The following is a 12,867-nucleotide window of genomic DNA, read 5'->3' on the forward strand; positions in this document are numbered from 1 at the left end:
TGGGGGCAGGGCCCCATTCGCCCCAGTGAACCAGCCTCCATTGTCGAAATGCCACCTGGAGAATCCTGGCAGCAAAGGGATGCACACTGTTACTTATGTTCCTGATTCCGGACACGACCTTTATTGCAAGAAACCTTTGCAAGCTGCTTTGAGAGCCTCTCGGGCCCTGCTTACCAGCTTCCCTTAGGTGTTGTGAAAACAGGGTGCTGAACTGGCTGGGTCACCGGCCTGATCCAGCAGGACTCCCTTCTTATGGTCCATGAATAATCACAGTTTAGAGGCCCTAAGGAAGTCAGATTATCCTCCACCAGGGCCAGGGCCCTCAGTGATGGCTCTGACCTGGTGGAATGCTCTGTCTCATGAGACCAGGGCTCTTCAGGATTTAACCTCCTTCCGTCAGGCCTGTAAGACAGAGCTATTCTGCCTGGCTTTCAATTTGAACTTAGCCTGATCTTTTATTCCCCGTCCTTCCCTCCCCCTCCCCTTTTTATGAAGATTACCCGCTCTGGGATCCCACAGCTAATTCTCCCCTGGTCTCCTCGCTGGCCCAAATAGGACTAATTTAGCCAGCTAGCCCTGGTGATTGGGACGTGGGTGGCGCTGTGGGTAAAAGCCTCAGCGCCTAGGGCTTGCCGATCGAAAGGTCGGCGGTTCGAATCCCCGCGGCGGGGTGCGCTCCCGTTGTTCGGTCCCAGCGCCTGCCAACCTAGCAGTTCGAAAGCACTCCCGGGTGCAAGTAGATAAATAGGTACCGCTTTATAGTGGGAAGGTAAACGGCGTTTCCGTGTGCTGCGCTGGTGCTGGCTCGCCAGAGCAGCTTCGTCACGCTGGCCACGTGACCCGGAAGTGTCTGCGGACAGCGCTGGCTCCCGGCCTATAGAGTGAGATGAGCGCACAACCCTAGAGTCTGTCAAGACTGGCCCGTACGGGCAGGGGTACCTTTACCTTTACCTAGCCCTGGTGATCATCTAATGTTTATTGGATGGATTTTCCCCCTAAATTGATTTTTGAATTCTGAATTTATTGTTATTCACGTTTTATACTGTATTTTATGCTGTTTTTTGTTGCATCAATTAAGTGTTTTAAATTTGATGTTAGCCACCCTGAGCCTGGTTTTCTAAACCGGGAAGGGCTGGGTATAAATAAATTATTATTATTATTATTATTATTATTATTATTATTACATTCTTCAAGCAGGTTATGGTTTCTACACATAAGCAAAATGCATCCATGCCACAACTAGGCGCTGCTTACGTCATATATATGTAATGTTCTGATCATCTTAAATATAACTCTGGAAGCTTTGCTCAAGAAATGGATGTGTTTTATCATGAGGAGAGAAGGAAAGCTGCAAGCACTCCCTTACTGGACCAAGATCTAGCTTCTGTGATAACATTTCTAGATCTACCTCCCTTACTTACTTCTTGCTGCGAGCCAATTCCTCTTGAAACTCGTCCCACTCTCTCCACACACACACACAGCCAACACCTCCTAAACCTTGCTTAGCTCATCGCCTGGCACCAATTAGATGGGAGGCTTGACTTAAGTCTCCCAGGATACCTTAAGAACCACCTGATTCCTTACACCCTTGCCCAATCGTTGATGTCTTCAGAGGAGCCCGTTAGTGGTACCCCACTGCTCAGACATTCATGGGTTGTATCCACCAAGAGCCATGTCTGTGTTCAATATTCTGTGGAATTTCCTTCCCAGTTGAGGACAGACTTGGTGAACTTACAGCAGTTGGGGAAGATTTTTTAAATTTTCATTTCAGCAGTCATTTTCTGTAAGGTTCCCCCCCCCCCGGTGCCCCTGATTTCCTGATTATATTTTAACTGATTTTATTATTATATTGCATCCCTATTGTGCACTGTTTTATAAGGTACGCTAGTGACCAAAATTGTGGAAACCTTTTTGGAAAAGTGTATTTCTGAGGTTTGATGGCTCATAGCACCACTTTTTTTGGAGTAATACCATATATATATCATTATAATACTCTGTGTGTGTGTGTGTGTGTGTGTGTGTGTGTAAAGATAATTTAATGAAGAATTTCATGCAATAGAGTTGGTTCAATTATCTGTATTCTATCAAAAGATATAGCCAAATAACCAGAAAAAGGAAGCACAACTTGCATAGGTTGATATGTAATAGCTTTCCTTCATTTGAATGTAGCCATTGAGGATGGGCGTTTAGAGAGCCAATCAGGTGTTATGAGCCATAAAACCTTGGAAATACACTTTTCCCAAAAGGTTTCCACAGTTTTGGCCACTAGTGTATATAAAATAAATAAATAAAATAGTGAGGTCATGGCCAAGGTGAGATTTGAATCTGGGACATTTCTCTCGCCCCCCCCCCCACATACCCTCCAACATTTCTCCAATGAAAATAGGGACATCCTATGGGAAAGCGGGACATTCTGGGATCAAATCAGAAACTGGGATGGCTTCTGTAAATCTGAAACGGTCCCTGGAAAACAGGGAGACTTGGAGGTCTGCGCACACACATGACAAAAGAACCTATGATGTGGTCTCTCTTATTCTTCTCCCCATTTATTTCGCCCTCTCTATCCTACCACAGTACCCCCAAATCCCAGTGGTGGTTGTTCTTGTCTCTTGAACCTTGACTACAGACTCAGGCTCCACACAGGTACTAGTAACCAAACAGGTTTATTAAGCAAGGTGATATACAGCTTTTTGGCAGTGATCTTTCTACAAGCCTGCAGCAGATTCCTAGCTTAATGAAGATGGGGGGGGGGGAATCTGGAGGCTGGGCTGTACTTAAGGAAACAAGCAGAGTTGATTCACTATTCCCAAATACAGTTAGGGATAGATAAGGCTGCCCACTAAGATAAGGCAGCGTTTCTGTTCACGCACAGATTTGGGATGTGCGAATTAGGCAGGCTCCAATTCAAATGCAAACCAAATTAAATTTCTCCTCCGATCCCTGAGTACAACAGTGTTCGACAGTGGAATTTGCTGCCAAGGAGTGTGGTGGAGTCTCCTTCTTTGGAGGTCTTTAAGCAGAGGCTTGACAACCATATGTCAGGAGTGCTCTGATGGTGTTTCCTGCTTGGCAGGGGGTTGGACTCGATGGCCCTTGTGGTCTCTTCCAACTCTATGATTCTATGATTCTATGACCTTTGTGTAGCTCTTGGATAGATGCAGTATTAAATTGCCAGTGTGTTTTTAAAAGCATATATTGTGCTTACTTTTTATACCTTGTTAATAATAAGAAATAGAGGTGATCTCAAGGAGGTTGGGGGAATGAGACTCCCGACCAGCGTTTCTTTTTCGTTTTCCTCATTCTCCAAAAAGGTGAGGACTGCTTGGCTGTGCCTGCTTAATAAAAGCTCTCTTCTGAGTCTGGGACTTCTGGGAGAGAAGCCTGGCTTGTCTGAGGAGGTTCAGGTATGGTTGGTTGGGCAGTAGAAGCTGACGCTTCTGGCAGAGGTGGGGAGGAAAGGACTTCAGATCCGGTGGGCTGGGGAGAGGCGGGGGATATTTGTAGGGCTGGCTGTGGAGAAGTAGGCAGATAAGATCTCCTGCCAGCTGGCTTGGGATCCTCCAGCAGTTTCTTCAGGTCAGGAAACCAAGAAAAGAAGTCATCCGGTGAGGGAGCCTCAGAATTTTCTGGCGTGCTAGAAAACGCTTTCAGCAAGGGCCCCAAGATTTGGGGCAGGTCGGTAAACAAAAAGGAATCCTCGTCGACTGGCTTCCCTTCTTCAGCTGCCTCCTCCTCTTCTGCGGCTCTCTTGGCAACCAGCCTAATGAAGTTAAGAGCATCGTCGTCGCTTGACATCATTTCCTCCGCCTCTTCCTCTTCCAGCTCCTCAGCAGCTTTCTTGGCAACGAGACTGATAAAGTTAAGGGCATCATCGAGGTCAGTTGGGTCTACTACCCCTTCCAAAATGTTGGTTTCCGCTCGCCTGTTCTCCTTTGGGGACACTTCCACATTACTCGCTCCCTCCTCGTTGGCGTCTTCTTTCATGGTGTCTTTTGGGGACTCGGTTGCGCCTACTTTGTCAAGTGAAACGGTCCCATCGTATTCCAGGGAGTCGTCACGGTCGCCCTCGTCATAATCCATTTTAGGTTCATTGGCATCGATCTCGTTTTCATCCAGGGTCTCCTCCTTCTCATGGGTACCGGCCACCGATGGATTAGCCATGCTGAGGGATACAGGAGCGCTTGTTGCAGCAGTGCTTCGAAGGCTCATGCATGTCACACCTGGGAAAGGACCACAAAGAGGAGAGATTGTGAAACGGTGAGCCTATAAACTGAGACACCCATGCCACATGCCCAAGCCCAATTTGTACATTACGGAGGTTTTTTAGGGACATATGAGGAAACACCATTAGCCAAAGAACAAGCAAGCAGTATACTCCCCGGAGATCTGCTCTGTACCACGTGATTTCTCTGAATATGCAGGTTCCTTTCCTCTTGCTTCATCTAAGGTGTTGCTCCTGTTGCTGCCTCAAGCAGCCGCCCACACACCAATGACTCCCAAGGGATTGAGAGTTTAAGTGCGGGCCTCACCCTATTTGTATGGCAAAGGACAGGTGACAATGTTTCCTTATCCATCCATCTCCATATCAGTCCTATGATCAGGTGTTGTTCCCATTTAACTCCTAAACAGATTCCTGTGTTGCAATATAGACAAGCATGTAAGACTTGCAGGCCTGTTTTGTTTTGGAAGGACTATAGCTCTGTTTCATCAGCCAATCTTGATCAATTCTCCATCAGCCAGACTTGTAACTACAGTATCATATGACCACTGATCCAGAGCATATTTTCTACAGCGTTTATATTTACTTACATGTAAGATTGGCTTGTTAAGAAATTGAACTGCATACTTCTCATATTAATTCTTACAAGTCCGGCTGATGAAGAATTGATCAAGACTGGCTGATGAAGCAGTGAACGAAACAGATTGGTTATCCGGGAACTCTGTTCCGGCGATATTTAGTGACAGATTATGTATTTATCAAACTTTTGAATTATTCCAGTTGGTGAAGAAGATTTAGAGACTTTGGTTGCAATTTCTGATCATTTGTATTAGTCTATAAATAGTGTTTAGTGCCAGTGTCATTGGCCATCGTGTTGTCTTATTTTGTTCAGTTCCTATTTAACTGGCTGGACCACATACCAAGTCAGGCCACTGGTCCATCGAAGGTGTTCTGATATGGGGCTTTTGTGGTCCTACCTGGAGATGCTAAGGGATGAAGCTGGGACCGTCTGCATGCAAAGCAGATGTTCTACACTGAGCTATAGTCCTTCCAAAACAAAACAGGCCTGCAAGTCTTACATGCCCGTTCAGTAAATCTATAGCAGAGCTGGATTTCAATTGTGCTGTCTCTAAGTTATACTGTGCATGAGTCTTTCTCACTGGCTGATTTCTACATCCAGGAATATTTCAGGCTGTTTAGGAAAATAAACAGGGTTAAAAGGAACTTCCCTGTATGCTAAATCAAGTTGCCATTGGCATTGTTTCCTCTGAGTAACAGCACTGCATAATCCCAGTGAAGTGGCTCTTAAGTGTTTCGCAGGTAGAAAATCAACAGGTACAGTTGCACCTCCTTGCCGGGAAAGCGACATCTGCTCATTATCTGCCTAAAATGTGGATACTAAAGGCACAGGAGAGCTACTAGCAAAATCAGGCAGTAATTCAACCACCTGAGAATTTCCCCATTACTCTCTCAGTGGTGAAGTTGAAGCTTAACCTATCAGATTGGCCTGGCCCCAAGAGATTAAATGCACAGAAGCCCCTCCCAAAAATCAAGGTGACATCTGACTTATCTTTAAATGGTAAATGAGTTATTTGTTCATTTAAATATTTCACGTACCACACTTTCCTAATAATACCACACCATATAAAACTACAGTACAGTGGTGCCTCGCAAGACGAAATTAATTCGTTCCGCGAGTCTCTTCGTCTAGCGGTTTTTTCGTCTTGCGAAGCAAGCCCATTAGCGGTTTAGCGGATTAGCGCTATTAGAGGTTTAGCGGCTATTAGCGGCTATTAAAGGCTTAAGGGATTGGCGGATTAGCTGCTAAAAGGCTATTAGAAGCTTAGTGCCTTAGAAAAAGGGGGTGGGGAGCGAAAAAAAATCTCAAGACTCGCAAGACATTTTCATCTTGCGAAGCAAGCCCATAGGGAAATTCGTCCTGCGAAGCGCATCGAAAAACGGAAAACCCTTTCGTCTAGCGGGTTTTCCGTCTTGTGAGGCATTCGTCTTGCGGGGTACCACTGTACAATAATAACAAAATCATCAATAAATACTGGTTGGTAATACAAAAGACCTGACTGAACAACACCATTTGTTGTTTATTAAAGCTTTTTTATTTGTAGCTTTATAACAAAAGACAAAACACACCCACCAGCAAAACAGAACAAACCAAAATCCACAACTAAGAAATAGCAGTACTGTATAAACGAGCTTCTTTACATTAAGATAGGTCTGCCATACGTCCGGGTTCTCCCAGACACGGACGGGATTTTCACTGAATCGGCAAAATGCCCAGGAAAACCCAGACGTATGACAAGTAGGGCAATATACTTTTAAGAGCCACGTAAACAAGAATAATTTCTGCCAAATATCTACTGTCAAGGAGTTACGCAGGGCAGCAGAGCTCGCCTTGGCAAAGACGCAGACCCCTCATAAAGGCCCGCCAAACCTCTTATTTATTCAGGTCTTAATAGAAGGAAGCACAGCCGTCAATAATTTTAATTGTATGTCTCAAAACGATCCAGCTCCGCCCTGAAACCAATTAAATTGTTTGTCACCTTCAGCACACCTTTGCTGGAATGCAGAATTTATAGCTGAGGGATGAAAGCTGCTATTGCTTCAGATAGAAGGATTGGGGGGATCTGGAGTCCTCCATGTGGGCTTAGACTCCAACTCCCATCAGCCCTAGAGCCAGCATGGCCAATGGTTAGCGATGATGATTTGTCCACTGAAAATTTTCAGTGAAATATAATTTATTTATTTTTTAAGGGATGAGGAGGGTTTGATAGCAACAGCACCTAGAGGTTCTCTGCTCATGAACTACAACATGCAAGAAAATAAGATGATTCAGAATGGGAGGCTTGCTTTATTATTATTTAAAGAAAACTCCCCATTTTTTTAATCTTTAAAAAGATCATTTTGAAATGCCTGTTGAATAAATTTATACCCCATCTTCCCTTGCAAAGGAGCCCAAGGCAGAAAACAGAGGGTAAAGGAACCTAAATCCTGCCTTGCATTATACAACCTTCTCATCCAAGCAAAAATTAGTATATATTGAACCAGGCTGCAAGGGTTTAGGGAGCATGTGAGAATCAAGTTGCCCCAGAGACCCCTCTGCAATAAGGATAGATTGATCAGCCTGCTTCAAGTCTGTGTCTGCTTCATGCGTGTTTCTTCAAAAGTCTGCTCCAATCAATTCCCACTTTAATCTTAAATTTTAAAATCTCCACAAAAATGCATTTTTAAAGATGTAATCAAAATTGTATGTTGATACATATTTATTCCCAATACATGCATTTTTAAACATATTTTTATCCCGAACGACACATTTTAATGCATTCCCATGCATTGCTTGAGCTAAGAACTGAACTGCGATATTCAGAGAAGGGCAGAATTCCAAGGATAAGTACATTCCTATCCGTGTGCGAGTTCCTGGAAGCGCAGGTCAAGTCAGTTTGCATCATAACATGAGGAAATCAAGTTTCTCATGCCCCCTACCTTGAAATCACTCTCATGGAGTTCAAGCTGTATGTGCCTATTTCTCGCGAGGGTCAAGCTCTGACAACGGGAGTTCTGCAGCTCTGCAGAAGAAGCCAAAATTCCACACAGTGTGGAATGACCGGCACTCTGCAATGTCAAAAGAAAACATCCCCTCCAAATGTCCTAAGTCAATGAGTTAGATCATCATTAGGGAACACTACTGGTGGTCTTCCATGGACCAGAAACACAACTCACGCAATAGGCCCAACTTTTTGGAACTCCTTCCCATGAGAACATGTCCAGAGGAGGGCAACCAAAATGGTCAAAGGCCTGGAAACGATGCCTTATGAGGAATGGCTAAGGGAGCTGGGCATGTTTAGCCTGGAGAAGAGGAGGTTAAGGGGCGATATGATAGCCATGTTCAAATATGTAAAAGGATGTCACATAGAGGAGGGAGAAAGGTTGTTTTCTGCTGCTCCAGAGAAGCGGACACGGAGCAATGGATCCAAACTACAAGAAAGAAGATTCCACCTAAACATTAGGAAGAACTTCCTGACAGTAAGAGCTGTTCGACAGTGGAATTTGCTGCCAAGGAGTGTGGTGGAGTCTCCTTCTTTGGAGGTCTTTAAGCAGAGGCTTGACAACCATATGTCAGGAGTGCTCTGATGGTGTTTCCTGCTTGGCAGGGGGTTGGACTCGATGGCCCTTGTGGTCTCTTCCAACTCTATGATTCTATGAGAAATCAGACAGGTGCCGTCCCTGCTAAGTTTCAGGCCTGGCTAGGTTAAACAGACTTTGTTTCAAGAGGCCTCTGCACTACGAACATTGTTCTAATGTTTTCTATTTTCTGATGTTTTAAATTTTGTATCTTTTCTGTTTTGTTTTGGATATAGCTTTCTTAAATAAATACATCAGTGGGCTGTTGGACACGCACTCTGCACATGCTTGGCAAACCCTCACCGTGATCAACTCCCACCCGGAAACCTATGTCCCCACTGTGGAATGACGTGTGGATCCAGAATTGGCCTCCACAGTCACTTACGGACTCACGGTTAAAACCATGTTTATGGAAGATACTCTTACTTGGCTACAAGTGATTGCCAAAGAAGACACTCTCTGCAACAAGGGTTGTCGTATTCTTGTTTGCCCTTTGTTGTTGTTATAATTTTGTTGTTATAATTTTAAAATATATATACCGTATTTTTCGCCCTATAGGACGCACTTTTCCCCCTCCAACAATGAAGGGAAAATGTGTGTGCGTCCTATGGGGCGAATGCAGGCTTTCGCTGAAGACTGGAGACCGACCCCTCTCGCTCTCCAGGCTTCAGGAGAGCCCCAGCGCCAGCCCCACAAGCTCGGGGGACAGCGGGGAGGCGGAACGCCGCTATCCCGCTGTCTCCCAATGTGGTTTGGAGGCTTATGGCGGGGAGACACGTGCTTCTCCCCGCCGCCAGCCCCGCAAGCTTGGGGGACAGCGGGGAGGCGTAGCGCGCCTTCCCGCTGTCCCCGGACCTGGTCTGAAGGCTGGTGGCGGGGAGAAGAGCGCTTCTCCCTGCTGCCGGCCCCACAAGCGCCTGGGGGGGAAATAATTTTTTCCCCTTTATTTCCCCCCCAAAAAACTAGGTGCGTCCTATGGGCCAGTGCGTCCTATGGGGCGAAAAATACGGTATATTCCTTTTTTTGGGGGGGGTGATGAATAAGTGGATAAATTGGTGGAGATTTCTTCTTAAGCTTTGAAGGGAAGCATTTTTAACAAAAGCATGACGAGGAGATGCAAGGTTGAGCTAGTATTTGCTTGTAGGCACGCTTGTCATTTCAGGCATTAGCAGCGTTCACCCTGTGGCTGAGGGCTGCGATGTGAGCTTTCTTCTGATGTTGCAAATCAGCCAGAAATGATGCATCCAAGGCAGGCACTCCTAAATCCCTATTGACTTCAAAGAAAATGTTGCATATACATTCTTGGCTCTTTTAGCAAAGTTGGTTTTTTATTTGGCTGGTTTCTGCCTTAGTCTAGTTAGAAATTATAACCAGTCATTTTAGCATGTGATGGCTTAGCAAAACAGGTTGATTTATATATAAGGATTACGGGTTGTACCCAATGTTAGTCATACTCCAGGCTTGATTATTGTAACTCACTCTACGTGGGGCTGCCCTTGAGACTGACCCAGAAACTCCAGCGGGTGCAGAATGCCGCAGCGAGACTCCTTACAGTGTCCTCGCCGCGGGATCAAATTCACTGCACTGGTTCCCGGTGGAGTACAGGATCAGGTCTAAGGTGCTGGTTTTAACCTTTAAAGTCCTATACGGCCTAGGACCCTCGTACCTACGGGACCGCCTCTCCTGGTATGTCCCACAGAGGACCTTACGGTCTTCAAATAAAAACATCTTGGAGGTCCCGGGCCACAGAAAGGTTAGGCTGGCCTCAACCAGAGCCAGGGCTTTTTCGGCCATGGCCCCGATCTGGTGGAACGCTCTGTCACAAGAGACTAGGGCCCTGCGGGTCTTGACATCTTTCCGCAGGGCCTGCAAGACAGAGCTGTTCCACCAGGCCTTTGGCCAAGGCACAGTCTTGTTGTGGTCCCAGAATGCTTCATATCAGAATTGCCACAAGACAGAACTGTGGGGGGGATGGCTGAATGCCTTGCCAACCTGTCATCTCTCATCCAGGAGGACTGTCCCTCTCGCCCACATCACTGTTTAAATTCAAATTAAGGGCTTCTGATCATAACAGCACCAGAAGAAACGGAACCGAGTTCAGTAAAACCGTGGGCCAACGCTTACTTGGAATGTGTCAGAACTAGGAAGGCAGGAGCATTCCATTCTTCAGGAATCTTGATGTGAATGAACTTGATCTGCAACTCCCAGACTAATGTGAACATTGGAACACAGACACAATTTGGACTTTTCCCTTCTCTGTATTTTGCAGAACAGTTGCAGGCTTTTATAACTGTGTACACGCTGAGAAAATGCTTTCAAAAATACAGTGAAACCTCGGTTTTCAAACGTAATCCATTCCAGAAGACCGTTCGACTTCCAAAACGTTTGAAAACTGAGGGTCGATGGGCAATCGGCAAAATCCATTGGGGGGAAAATGGAAAAACACGCAGCAGAAGCCGTTCTACAGTGGTACCTCGGGTTAAGTACTTAATTCGTTCTGGAGGTCCGTTCTTAACCTGAAACTGTTCTTAACCTGAAGCACCACTTTAGCTAATGGGGCCTCCTGCTGCCGCTGTGCGATTTCTGTTTTCATCCTGAAGCAAAGTTCTTAACCCGAGGTACTATTTCTGGGTTAGCGGAGTCTGTAACCTGAAGCATATGTAACCTGAAGCGTATGTAACCCGAAGTACCACCGTACTTCCGAGGTGTGTTTGAAAATGAAAGCAATTATTTCCAGGTTTACGGCATTCAGGTTCCAAATCGTTCAGCTTCCGAGATGCTCAAAAACCAAGGTTCCACTGTAGATATTTAAAATTCAATTTTTCAAACAGACTGTAGATTAATGCAAAAATGGAAAGGGGTCCGAATGGACTAATGAATGAACACATACCTAACTAACGCAGACAGGAAACAGAATGATCCGTTGATCCTTATTGCGTTTTTGTGAGTTTCCCACAGGCATCTGGCTGGTCACCGTGAGAACAGGATCCTGCCCTGACCTAGCTCTTATCCTTGATCACAACATAGGCTGAATGCCAGCGTCTGAGCATCCCACAGAGTGTTGGCTGAATGGCAGCACCCATGTCCCAAATTTGTAGTGCTCGTAAAGACCCATAGCGAATGGTTCTTGAAGGAGGATTTGATAGCGTTTGAACATGGGTTACTAACATCTTGGCAGGCATTAAACTCGTTAAATGTCTTCAGCTTGGCCGCTCTCTTTCAAACTCGCCAACTTCAAAGGGGTAATTATGGGTTAGAACTAGAGATGGATGATACCTTGGGCACACTCGAGAAGCAATCTAGTTTCACCAGTCTAACAAACTCGCCTAGTACTTCTCCTCCTTTTTGGGGATAGAAACTCTGTAGGCTCAGAGCCATGCATGATATGCCAACTCAGACACAGGTAGATATGGCCCCACATGATGCAACTTCTTTGCTGAAGCTAAGAAGGTTGAGGTTAGGACAGTGCCTGAGTAGTAGGCCACTTGGGACCTCTTTATGCACCCTTCAACACGACTCTAACAAAAATCAGGATGCCTGTCTTTTGGTGTGGTGCTCTTGTGAGAGCCAGCACCACCTCATCCCTGTAATAATAATTTTATTATTTATACCCTGCCTATCTGGCTGGGTTTCCACAGCCACTCTGGGCAGCTCCCAGCAGAACAGCAAAAACACAATAAAACATCAGACATGAAAAACTTTCCTAAGCAGGGCAGCCTTCAGATGTCTTCTAAAAGTCAGATACAGTGGTACCTCGGGTTACATACGCTTCAGGTTACACACTCCGCTAACCCAGAAATAGTGCTTCAGGTTAAGAACTTTGCTTCAGGATTCAGGACAGAAACCCACAGCGCCACCCGTGTCCCGGCAAGAAAGGGTCTTACGGCTCCTTAAAAGACTAACAACACGATCCTAACTGTGGAAATACTACTGAATCTCGGGTAAGTGGAGCTAGAATCGCAGCCCATTAGATTTCACAAGCTCCTACACACTGCAATGAATGTGCTAATGTTTAAGGAGCTACAAAACTTTTCATAGTCCTGTTTTATTATGCCCCCCCCCCTTAGGACCACCCTGTCAGTTACCTACCTTGAAGAAGAAGAACCACTGCCAAGACAAAGGCAGATTTCACCCCCAGGGGCATCCTGCCCGTACTGAGCTTCATTCTTTCTGTTTTGGCAAGTTCAGGACCCTGCTTTGTAAGTCAGGACCAGCTCCGCGCAGAGAAAATTGCTCCAGACGTTCTCAAATAGTGGGGGTGCCGCTTATATCCTTCCTAATGGGATGAAGGGCTGGGTTTCCCAGACTGCCAGGGCGTGGTGCGTTGCTATCACCTGCAGGGAAGCGCCTTCCCTGGTGTTTCAACAGAGCAGACGCAATGTTTGGAGAGCATCCTCCTACCGGGAATTTGGCAAGAGGCGACAGGAATGACGAAAGGAGCCCGGCCAATGGAATTGTTTTGGAATGGAATTATTGTGGAACAGCAGCATGCATTGGCAAGAACGTTAAGG

The 12,867-nt window shown here is 45.8% G+C and overlaps 1 protein-coding gene across 1 annotated transcript; it reads right to left on the bottom strand.

The window, feature by feature from the left end:
* Positions 1-3,138: 3,138 nt before the first annotated feature.
* Positions 3,139-12,610, bottom strand: LOC310670773 (uncharacterized protein). Its single transcript, XM_083426527.1, has 2 exons — positions 12,446-12,610; positions 3,139-4,220 (listed from the first exon to the last, which is right to left on the bottom strand). The coding sequence occupies exons 1-2, from the start codon at positions 12,519-12,521 to the stop codon at positions 3,337-3,339; spliced, it is 960 nt and encodes a 319-aa protein (XP_083282653.1). The 5' UTR covers positions 12,522-12,610; the 3' UTR covers positions 3,139-3,336.
* Positions 12,611-12,867: the final 257 nt, after the last annotated feature.

This window comes from Podarcis tiliguerta (assembly GCF_965153285.1).
Source record: "Podarcis tiliguerta genome assembly, chromosome: 2".
Taxonomy (NCBI): Eukaryota; Metazoa; Chordata; class Lepidosauria; order Squamata; family Lacertidae; genus Podarcis; species Podarcis tiliguerta.

Excerpts from the sequence above, each read along its gene's own strand:
- LOC310670773 (XM_083426527.1), bottom strand. The coding sequence starts at position 12,521 with ATGAAGCTCAGTACGGGCAGGATGCCCCTGGGGGTGAAATCTGCCTTT. Across the intron at positions 4,221-12,445 it reads AGTGGTTCTTCTTCTTCAAG|GTGTGACATGCATGAGCCTT; the intron begins GTAGGTAACTGA and ends GTCCTTTCCCAG.